We start from the raw sequence: 12,701 nt of genomic DNA, 5'->3' as shown, positions 1-12,701 counted from the left end.
GAAGACATGGGAATTTTGGATGTCTACTGGCAAACACAGTTTCACCAACATGGGATGTTTTGATCGTGCTTCCTATGCTGAGCTTTCACAGTGGGTTAAGAATATGTGTGACAGTGAGCTCCAAGCAGTAATTGTGAATGGATTCATAAAGGCTGGAATTATTAGCCAATATGAGGACCATGAGGAAGACTACAAGATGGATGACAAGGAGAACATCACACCTGACATGTCTCCCAACTTGGTGGCTATCTTCCACTCAGATCAAGAAGATGAGGAATTTGATGGTTTCTCTGATGCTGAGTAACTATCTGTGGTGATCAAATGTGTACTGGATAATAAAATTCATACTTGAATGGTCTAATTATTTTAACTCATTATAGTTTTATTTCATATTATCTATTTTTTTGGTTAACTTTTGCTGTTTTCCAATTTCTGCACATTTTCCACCATATTTCTTTTGTTGGCATATAGTATACAATGCAGTGCTACCGTACTTGATCTATCCTTGTCTTATACTCCACTTCGACTTTTAAATGAATGAAGGTTAAAAAAATGAGAAAATTAACCCATTGGACTTGTACTTCAAAAAATACAGTAAGTCATTAAAGAGATCTGTATTAGATTGCACACATCAAGGAGCATATCCTGAAATACTTAACATCACTTTTGTAGAGTTTAGACTTTCTGCCTTGACTACTACTTCTATCAACAGTATTAATTTCACATACCCTCTCTAGTTTTACTGAAAGTGAAATGTTGCTTCAGTCTGTCATTTTTTTGTTATATTTAACAACTTTACACATGAAGAAGAGATACTGAATATAGCTTAATACCTGGACATCACCAAACAAGAGTCATCATAAAAATGCAACAACCGATGAGCATAAAGAAGCAATCATGTAGAGCTTGTACTTCATAGGTAGCACGTAGTTGTGAAATGTATCTATATAACAACAGTTACATAAGTGAATGCTTGACAAACAGAAAAAACTGAATACCAATAACATTATTCAGTATTAAAACATTAGTTCTAGTATATAGTGTGTTTTGTTATGAGGCTTGAACACTACAAAGACACTAAAAGTTCTAGATTAAGCTACATTCTTCTACGAACTAAACAGTTTTGCCAAAATAAGTTTATTTTATGTATAAAATAACTGTTATTAGGATACAAAATAAAGTGACAATTTTTTTTCTTTGAATACGACTCCGCTTTTCCCTGCAAAATAGCTATTTCAAGTAAAAACCACACTGAAGTAATAAAATTAAAATAACACTCTTAAATAATACACAATTAATATGAGGATTTTTCATGGTATACTGAAAGTGCTATGTTTTAGTTTCTTGGTAGATAAGTCCAGAAAAAAGAAAACAACTGATTTGGGCTTAACACCCTGATGATTATATTCTACAATACAATAACACTAAATTACATACAATTTAAACACAGTTAAACATTTACAAACCCATAGCTGCAAGACTGTAAGTACGGTCCTTTAAGATGCGGAAAGCATCTAGTCCCTTATTTCCAGGACTTTCTTTCCACAGTTTCCTATCATGTTCATAAAGCTTCAGTGATAAATCGTCTACCTCTTGAAACTTTTTTTTACAGAACTGGTGTACCTGTAGTCGATGATCTGCAGTTAAGGTAGCTAAAAGACACCTATACATAACAGAGGTATTTGTTTTATAATTTACATAAACATGAGGATATTTATCTGTATCTAGTTTCTATTCAAAAAATAAGTGATTTCTGTTACATTTAGGATAACAAAACAGTTGTTTTTATAAGAATTATTACGTACCTAAGATTAGTTGAAAAGATTTCTCAGTTGAACTTAACAGTTTTGATCTACAATCTATGAAAACCAAAAAAGTGCAGAAACATGGTTACCAAAACCTTAGCTGGAAAGCCTCAAACACATTTTTCTAATCAGTTTGAAAGTAGGTTTATATACAGATATTACATCAAACAAGCTTCCCCCATCTACAAGGATATAACTCTATTTCAACTGCATGACAGTCTTTACTGATAAATCTAAAAGGGGTGATGAGAGCTGAAACAGCTCAAAACTTTACTTTAGCTGATCATGGTATATATATATTTTTTAAATAATGTGAGTTTTACACACTTCATACTATGCTAACACATTAATTATAACCATGACAAAAAATTTTCTAACTGCACCATTAATTTATTTTTAATTGATTATTTAAATGAAAATTAGTAAATTCTTAATATCGGAACTGCAGTCCACAAAAGCTGTATCTGAATGACTATTTTTCTTTCCCCTAAAATGTATCATATGTTCAAAATTAAATGAACATATGAAACTAATATTCAGTAAATGGAACTTGGTAAAAATAAATGAACTCACGAGTCTAATGGTGCAAGGTCGACAGGTGACCATCTGGATAGTCTGTAAGCAAGAAAACGTGTTGCGTTGGCTGTTTGTGGACTTACAGTGTGATCCAGCATAACAGTATTAAGCTCATCTGTTTTGGATAGATAGCTTGGATTACAATTCCTTGATAAAGGCACCATAGACTGATCTAATTTTATCTAATTGTTCATCACTTTTAAACACAACAGCTTAAAACATGAAACCCTTAACTCCTAATAAATCGATAAACATACACAGACTTATGGAGAAAAAGTACACATGGAAAAAAACTCATTTAACTTAGCAGTGCTATTTTTAATTATCCATCTTGTTCACAAGGTTGGTCCATTGAAACTAACCTGTAATTCTGAATTTTCTGTGTTTATCTACACAAAATATGGCAAGCTTTTAGTAAAATGTAATAGTTTGTTGTACACAAAACAACCAGGAGTTAGAAAAGTATTTGCACTCAAGATACATCTGTGAATTTTTGCCTCATACTCTGACAAGTCATAGTGCAAGATAATTGTCATGTGAAGGATAAAATGGTTTTATCCATCACACAGTTTCCAAATTATATTTGAATAACGTCTAGAACCTCCAAAATGCATATCTACAGTTTTTTTTTCAGTATCCCCCTATCTGTACCTGATATTTACTCACTTCTACAAGAAAATCTTGCTAAATCAGCAGCTTAGGGTAAAATGAACAGAAAACTCTGACATAAAATACATAATACCTTTTAATACTAGTAATAAATTACCTCATAACACCAAATTTGTTATTATTCTTTAATGGATCACTAAGTGTTTCCTTTTACAGCTTTTTTCAGAAGTGTTCCACTTACACACAAACTGTATCTGACAGTACAAAACTTCAAATGGTTTAAATAATAAATTATAATATTGATAAATTTTTAATATAAACATGACCACTGAAAAGCTGTCCACTTTTGTTGACCAACACATAAAATGTATTCCCTGTACACTCCCCTTGTACATAAAGGATACTACTCACTTTCTTAATAACCTCATAGAAGATATTAATACTGACAGTTATGCCACCCAACAGCCTTCTTTGCATGATGAATGTTTCTTCCCTTTACACCAATATTCCATATGATGAAGGACTACAAACTCTAAAGACTGCATTAAACTTTTATAACCAATCAGAATCTCAAACAGTAACTGATCTTGCCAGCCTAGTTTTAACTCTGAACAACTTCAAATTCAATAACAAGTATTACATTCAGGTTAATGGCACTGCAATGGATACCAAAATGGCTCCCAATTATGCCAACATTTTTATGAATCATATTGAAAACCAGCTTTTACAACTAACCCCTGTTAAACCTCATACATGGAAACGTTACATAGACGACATATTTTTCATTTGGACAGCCAGTCTTAAATCACTTAAAGAATTTATCTCACATGCAAACTCTTTTCACAAAACAATCAAGTTTACCTGTGATTTCTTGCCTACCCAGATTAACTTTCTTGATGTCACCATTTTCTAAAAGATGGAATTTTACAAACTAACTTGTACAAAAACCTTCAGACAGACCACAATACCTTCACTATAAAAGCTGTTGCCCCTCTCACAATAAATGAAACATTACCTACAGTCAAGCTCTTAGAATAAAGAAAATATACTCAGATGAAATAAATTACAGAAAACACAGCAAGGATCTAAAACAAACCATGTTACAAAGAGGATATAAAGATACCAAAATCAACAAACAAACTGAAAAGGCTAACAATACTCAGCAGAAAAACATCCTATATCAGAGCAATATTAAATTTTCAAATAGAATTCCTCTTACTATTACCTATCAGTTTAAACTCAGAAACATCTCACGAATTCTGAAAGAACATTTTAATCTCCTACAGTTAAACAATTGTCTTAAACAGATATTTCCTCAAGTTCTCATTGTCTCCTTCCGAAAAAGCAGAATTCTAAAATATATCCTTGTTCACACAAAAGTGAATTACATCCCATTTTATTCTATTTCTCTATGTACTGTTGTAAACATCTCATTTCCAGTACAATGTAGCTGATGGCAAGAGTGTATGTGAAAAGGTGTTAGGGATATTTTACTTGAGCAACAGGGAGATCTTTTTTGGTGTTAATAGAAGATTTATGGTTGTTGAAACGTTTTCTAAGAGTTGTTTGTGTATGTCCTACATATTGGTGATTGCATTTTTTACAATGTACAAGGTAAATGGTGTTTTTGTTTCACAAGTGATTTCTTTGGATATTTTAAAGTTTCTTTGATTGTGCTTGTCAGAAAATGAGTCAGTGGTTTTTATGAACTTGCAGGTTTGACAACGGGCTTTATTGCATGGATGAAAACCATTTTTGGGATTTCCTGGAAAACTGGTTGACCTCCATGATGTCACTAAACTCCCTTTATATATATATCACTCATTCAATTACACCACCATTCCTAGTTTGCCCCTGAAGAAGTAAAGTCCACTTTTCGAAAGGGCTCGGGTTATAGGGTTTTATTCATTTCTAAGTAGTAAAGTTTATTATTGAAATAACAAACTGCTAGCTGTAGTAAACAAAAGTTACAGTCTTTAGTAAATGTATAATGTTAATGCCAGAGATGAGTTCCACTTAGAGATTAAGATGTTTGAGGAAGCAATAAATATATTCATTAAAGACAGTTTAAACCAAATTTGAATAGTAGTAAGGGAGCTTGAGAAATTGAGAAGAAATAAGTGCATAGGATGACAAGGAAGTTGGAGAAAGGAGATTCAGAATAGAACAAGATAAATAAAAGTTTTAAAGATATGCCTGCCAGATTTAAAGATAAACACAGGAGGATCAAGAATAAACTTAACTGTTATTATTCTAATGTTATTAGTAATAGGAATACAACAGAAGAGATCAGAGCTCTAGTTGAAATGAAAGACTATGTTGTGATACGAAATACTGAAATTTGGTTAAATTAAGAGAATAGTGACAACAGAAATTATTTTCAAATTCCAGGTTGTAGGTTATTTAATAGTGAAAGTTTTTTAAGAGTGGATGAAGTCACCCTTTATATAAGGGATGAACTGCAACCTGTTAGAATTGAAGAATTTTCACTTACTTTTTAAAACAATGATTCAACTAAATAAATTCCATGTACTGACTTTTTATTGAAGTCAATACATTTTTGTTTTGTATTTGGTTATATGTAGCAATTAAAGAAAATTTAAAAGATTAAAAAATTCATTACCCAATCCACTTTCTAATATTTTTCTTTCCTTTAACATACAGTGATCTCCAGTTATAACACGGGATTTTGGGTAAGGTATGGTGACTCATGGTATAACTTAGGAAATGGTTGTATTACCCAATACAGTAATGTACATATTAAAGAATGCTGATGGCAAGGTTATTGTCGAAGATAAGATGAGTGAGCTTTTAAAATTGCTCTTCTGCCTTTACAAGAGAAGATATTAAAAATATTCCTGACCAATAAGCATTCTATGTGTTTTAAAGGAAGTCAAAAATTAGATATGTGAGAACTTCACTTATTTCTAACAGGCCAACAAAGATTGGGCAGGTGCCTATAGATTGGAATTGCTTATGTTATTCTTAAGTTAGTCTTACTTCTGCTGTGGGAAAAATTATAGTATGATAAAATAAGCATTACAAAATCCTTTGGTGAAATATGATATCACAAATGAAAGCCAATATGATTCATTACAGGAAAATCTTGTCTTACTAGCCTATTCTATTTTTTTGAGGATGTTACTTAAGTTTTAAAAAAAACCTTCTGATAAGGTGCTACACAACAAAAAATAACAATGGTAGGAGTTGGGGAAAAACTAGTTAATTGTACTGTAAAGTGGTTAGATGTAAGAAAGCAAAAGGTTGTAATAAATGTAGTCTAGTCAAACTGGACATTTGTTACTATTGGAGTACCTCACGGGTCAGTGCTTAGGTCTTTGCTCTTTCTTATTTATATCTAACTAGGCTTATGCCACAGAAACAAACATTTAAGTAAAATGTCCTATAATTATCACCTTTATATTACACGAATAAGCTTTAAATAATATAGGTAATTTATCAAAATATATAAATCTGACATTTGAAGATCAACAACAAGTTCGTAATTAGTGCAGGACAGATGTCAGTTAGCTTTCATTTCAACCTCTCAACATGTGAATTATCGTGCACATACAACAAGTTTTGTGATCTAGACTTTTCATCTTTTCTTTCCTGGACATTTCATCACAATTTCAGTTGGAGACCCAAGGCCTAGAAAGTGTTTAAATATTCTATGTAATATGAAATACTTTTAACACTATGAAATAAGCATCTCTCATAATATTGGTAATGAATTGCTGTTTTATATATATATATCCTGATATCAAACATAAGTCAAGTTAGACTTCCTGGACATCAGGTGTCTAGCACAACTTTTCAATACGTTTTGGACAGGATCTTCAAATCATGAATTCCCAAACCAACCCTCTGATTTAGAGTATGTTTAACATGTTGAGTCAATATGATGCAGTAAATTTATTCAGTAACTAGTGAAAGTACCTGGCTTTGCTCGGATTATTAGGTTGATATATTCTAGATGACTATGTCAGTGTGTGTGTATTCTGAACCTATTTTAGCATAGAAGAACAGTCAAACATATTTTAAGCATATTTTTTATTTTCCAGAAATATAAAAAAAGGTGTAAAGGTACAATAATAATAAAATTATTATTGATAAACATAGATGCCACTACACATCACATTATCTAACCTATATAATAGCCAGTGTGTGTTGCATCATATCCCGTTTCATTTCTCAAAATAAGAGGAGTCATAAAAGCCAAAATGCATTTATTAGATAGAATAGCTTGTTTAATGTCTGCACATTATGATTTCAGTGACAGAGGTGCAAGAGAGCCATGAAACCTTGCAAGTGTAGTGAATGTTGGTATGAACTTAAGAAATTAATAAATAAGCCTAAAGTAAAAACAGAGTGTGAGATAACATAGCCTAGAGCCAAGTGCATAAAATGTATCATGAAAGTAAAAATATTAATCCAGTTTTAAACTTAATAAAAACATATATTAAAAAACAAACCTCTTTAATCAACAGGGACTCTAATTTAAGGGAAAAAAAAGTCATTGTTGGAACGCACTGTTACTAAAACCCAGTGGCTTTTCTATATATCAGAAGTTATTATATAAGGAACCACTTCTTTTCTATGTGGTTTTTCACTAGCTTGCCTCATTAAAAAGTTGCACATGCACATGGATAAGTAATAATACCCAGATGCACACTCTCAGGGTCCACTTAGTATGGGTGCAAAATTTCAGGTTTATAGGTTCCTACCTCTTGGAGCTATGGCAGTAACACACACACACACACACACCCTTCTTTTATTATAGATGATACTGATAGGGATATAATTAGTAACTAGGTAATGTTTGCTGATGACATTAAACTAGTTGTATTGAGGATGTTGATGTCCTACAAAATGACTTGAATCAATTGATACATTGGACAAATATAACATTTAATTGTAAGAAGTGCAAAGTAATGCATTTGGTTTATCATAACTTGGATCACTCATTAAACTCTTTGACTACCACACATTCTTTTACCTTTCTGTGCATGTCACGAGGTTTTACTGAGTTACATTCAAAATTTCATTAAACCACTTTGCTATCATTGTATTTTATTGAAATTAGCATTATAATGTATGATATAATTCAAAGTTTTATATTATATAAGTTTAATTCCTTTATTTCAAAAAAGCATTCAAGAATCTTAACATTTTGTCTCTATAACTTGAATAATAGTACATGTAACAGTGTACAGGTATGTCTAGACTGAATTCTACTCCTACAGCCCTTTTACCCATCATTTCAAGCTCATTCGAGTCAATTCAGAACACCAGAATATATACCTTCTCACCCCCCTGACAGTAGCCATGTCCATCTTCTCTATAGAGACGTCAGATAACAAACTACATGTCTATAACCAATAGAGAGAGCTAATTTTAAACTACAGTTTCTCAATGGTTATTCTAAAAATGGTGCAGAAATATGTCAAACTGCTCTTAGCATTTTATAGTTTGGCCCTCACTAGCACTTAGCTTTGTTCCTCACCTCAATACATATTAGTTTGATAAGAGTTAAATTGTATTTATATATATTATTTTTATATTTTTAGTTAGTTATGTATTAATGTTTTAAAATGCATATTTGAAAGCTTTAATAATTTTTTAAATATAACCCAAACTTCACCTCAGTTCACAAGACTGAACTCACTATGCGAGTGCAAAAACATTTTGCCAAAAGCTTGAGTGTCTCTACCAAAGATACTGTAATATGCCCCAAGGGTGCTCATTGACATGTGTTGAGATGAATAATAAAGCATAAAGGACAGAAAAGGAAAACAAAATATTAAAAATAGACTATAACTAAAAAGGTAAAGAGGTGAAATTATGAATAACTCTAAAGAAGATATTTTAAGATTATTTAACAAAGAGTTAAGAGGAATGTACACATTCTCATTTCTTATTTTTAAATATTTCATTGTATGTTGATTGATGATAATAGCTACAGTTAGTGATATAGTAGAGATAATGAAAAAGAAAATATAAAAATTTACCTTAAAAATGCTTCAAGTTCATTTAGGAGGTTCTAGAGGTTATGCAAATGAAATTTGAAAACTACAAGTCACTCAAACATTGAAGCAGTGCTCTGTTGCTAGTAACAAAGCTAATAAAATTTTAGTGTATTTATAGAAATATTAATTCCAAGTTAAAAGATCTAATTATCCCTCAACACAAATCAATAGTTAAGCCTCTTTCCAAATATATTGTACACTTTTGGTTTCTTATCTAAGAAAGGATATTTATCTATAGGAAAGGGTTCTACTCTGATGATTCCGGGAATGGAAGGGTTATCTTAAGCAATAGGTTAAGATCTTTTATTTTCTCTTGAGAAAAGAAAGGCAAGAGGTAATCTTATTGAAAGTTAAGAAATTATCTGGGGAATTGATAAGATAAAGGCTTCTGATTTCTTTGTGCAAAGTTCTGAAGATAAACAGGATGAGAGGACACAAGTCTGAAATTTGGAAAAGATAAGCTATGCTCCAGTTAAGAGAGTTTTATTTTTCTAATACAGTGGTTGACTTGCAGAACGAGTTGTTGTTGTTGGCAGTAGTGAAGGCCAGCATCTTACAAGAGTTCAAGAGGGGAACTGAAGGCTTCATCAAAGAAAAAGGTTGATTTAAATTTTTACTTTTCCCAAGGGTGGGTATGCAAGGGCAGCCTTTAAACACCAAATTGTCTCTTGTTGTCCATAGTTGATGTTATATTAAAAATAAAATCCTTTGGTGACAATGTAACTGTCAAGCTTGTTTTTTTTTTTTTAATTTTCTCAGCTTAACCAGTGAAATTGTTTCATATGTACTGTTGGAGCATTAAAAAAGTACTATATAAACATATAACAAACACTGTACAATCCAATTTTTAGATAATTGTATGTTAGCAACTGATTACATTAAGACAGAAAAGTTCCTACAGATATCTCAAGGATTCCAATAAACTGATGATAGTAGATGAACATGAAAAAAATAACACACTTTTGGAATAAAACAGTTGAAATTAGTTTCCTAGTCTTTGTGCTAATATTTTGTTTCAAACCTGGGATTTATTTTTTTACATTCAAATAGTTGATATACATGGTACTTTATATATGACAACACTATGATTATAAGATCTAAAGGTTTCCAAAATGTAGACCTGTTTTGTTTGAGGTGAATTAGCTACCTTTGAAACCATAATTTTAAGTATTGTGAACCAATTACAATTTAATATTCTTTAAATAGTACTACTGATTTATAAAATTTCATGTTCTTCCTTAATTATTTGAATTTTAAAGCTTTAACATGTCAGAGGTATTAATGCTCCACTTTCAATTAATATAAGTTTTTGCACATGAAACTATTTATAACAAGCAATACTATACACACGCTAAAGATTTGTATACAATGTAGTCGTATATTTTCAGAGCACTGACATAAATACAGTGTCATTGAACAGGATGAAAAGTTATAACAGTTACTGTGATCCTAAATCATATACACTTGTTTTCAATCAGCATGATAAAACTAAAACATAAAATCTTTGCTATCTTTGACCAAAACTCTGAGAATATCAATTTAATGGTATCAAGATAACTACAAGCTAATGAAAATGAAGACAAAAGTCATGCATAATAGCAAAATAGTTAACTTTGGTAGTTTCAGATAAAGACGATAAATATTTCTAAATGTGCAAATAAATGTAGTTCTTCATGATTTCTAACTATTAAAATCACATATTACTGAACTTCCAGGTTAGCATGAAATACATACCTGTAGTCAAGTTAACAGGGAAAAACTTTCTCTCAATACCAGTATCAAAGCTTAAAGTTTCTTTTGGAGGGGGAATGAAATATTTATGCTCGGGAAGAGTGGATCCAGGTTCCAGAGGACTACAGTAAGATACCTAAAAACAAATGTCCATGCATATTACACTGATATATAATTTTTAAAATTATGTCTGTGTTTTCAAGTGATCCACTAAACTTCTTAAGCATATAGAATGAAAATACTGGACTTCAGAAAAAACTTCACACATAACTTTCAGAGTTGATAGATTTGTAAGAACTGAGATATTCCTAAGACTCACTGAAATTTTTCTCCAAAATAATTAAAAAACAAAATGATAAAATTTACTGGATTTTATTTATATAAATCAGTTACTAGTTCATTTTAGTTCTGTTGAAATTTATTTTAATAAACAAAAAAGCTAGTTATGTTCTAAAAATACATTTGTTTTTAGCATATAATAAATTAGAGATGCCTTCTTATATTATGCTATAAAATGTATCAAACAAACTGGCAGTTTAGTAGCCAAAAAACAACAACAACAAAACAAAAACAAACCTACTATAGTCCTTTCTGTTTACACGGTTTGCTCATTATCCATGAAATACACATGCTTATTACTCTTCTCAAGAATTAAAAATGGTAAATGTTTTACTTTATTCTCAACATTATGTACCTCTAGAACAGGCCTGAAAACATTTATTCACCAGCTTTGTCTACTTTTGATTCTAGAACCTCATGAAGTTTTCCTGAAAATTTCAAAATCTTTAGTAACTCCAATCTTTGTCCAGTGATTAAAAAAAAAACTGATGCAATTATTCTTTTTCTTATTGGTATGAATGTGAAAAGGAAAGTTCATTGTGCACGTTTTTTGCAGTCTGATTGCAAAAAATATAAAATCTACTTTAAAATGGTTTTCAAAATATCCTGCATTTCATTATTATTCACTGTTTAACAGAAGCAGCTTCAAAAAGTGAGCACACCAAAGGCAGCAGAATGCTGAACTTAAGTTTTAACACTTCGTGGTAGCATTACTTCAACAGAAAAAACTCAGTCACATGCAATGTACCTATTTAAAGTTTTAATTGTGGAAACATTAATAATATTACTATTAATTACTACCAAGTAGTAGTAGGCCTACACATTTACGTATATACTATATATTAAAATTTGGACAACGAACATCCGCACTTTTGTAAATGTAATTGGTTATACACTAATATTAATAATACATTATATCTGTTCTGTTTTTAATAACTATATTACTAAAGTATTAGTACTATTAATATTATTATTTCATGTTCATTTCAATAATAACTAAGTTTAGCTTAAGCCTAGCATCAAACTAAAAGGCATTCTTTGCAAGTTTATTTCAGTTGGGAAAACACTGTTAATTTTTAATATACATATTATTACCAGTATATGAATTCCTTTGTCTGTACAAAATGCTAACTTATTATCAGAAGACCAATCTACAGCACTATTATTGTTAATAGAACCCGCAAAAGACGACGAATGAATAACTTCAAACATCTCAGACATTATAAAATTCACTCAATTCTCGCGCTGTATAATTAGCAAGGATAAGTGTTAGAGGACGCTTATCTTCCGCAAAAGCCACAGAGCCGGAGAAAAAGCAAAGTTGCTTAGTTTTTTAAAAATAAAACGTATGTACACAGCGTGGTCACAAGTAAATAGACACCACCTTTTCAGAAAAAATTAAATTTTTCAGTCATATTCACATGAATTGATACATTTATAATTTAATTAATATCTAGTATATCTTCCTTTCGCTTCGTGAAGTTCGTTGATCATTTGGGGCATCGTGAGAATCATCTCGTCAATTTGAGATTGTAGGATTTTCGCCCAATCTTGCTTCAAAACTTGGAGTAGATCGCTCTTCGAAGTTGGTTTTTTGGTGTTTCTTGACTTG

The 12,701-nt window shown here is 31.0% G+C and overlaps 1 protein-coding gene across 1 annotated transcript in view; it reads right to left on the bottom strand.

Moving 5' to 3' along the window:
• LOC106457549 (general transcription factor 3C polypeptide 4-like) overlaps positions 1 to 12,326 on the bottom strand; it is a 49,374-nt gene extending 37,048 nt beyond the window's left edge. Inside the window, exons 1-4 of the mRNA XM_022383525.1 lie at positions 12,185 to 12,326; positions 10,754 to 10,886; positions 2,379 to 2,496; positions 1,467 to 1,663 (exon numbers count right to left, since the gene is read on the bottom strand). Coding sequence (XP_022239233.1) covers positions 1,467 to 1,663; positions 2,379 to 2,496; positions 10,754 to 10,886; positions 12,185 to 12,310 — 574 coding nt within the window. The 5' untranslated portion in view covers positions 12,311 to 12,326. The remainder of the gene's footprint in view (positions 1 to 1,466; positions 1,664 to 2,378; positions 2,497 to 10,753; positions 10,887 to 12,184) is intronic.
• Positions 12,327 to 12,701: the final 375 nt, after the last annotated feature.

The sequence above is a fragment of the Limulus polyphemus genome, unplaced genomic scaffold (genome assembly GCF_000517525.1).
Source record: "Limulus polyphemus unplaced genomic scaffold, Limulus_polyphemus-2.1.2 Scaffold344, whole genome shotgun sequence".
Taxonomy (NCBI): Eukaryota; Metazoa; Arthropoda; class Merostomata; order Xiphosura; family Limulidae; genus Limulus; species Limulus polyphemus.
The sequence above is the reverse complement of the archived record's forward strand: the minus strand, read 5'-3'. Positions and strand labels throughout refer to the sequence as shown.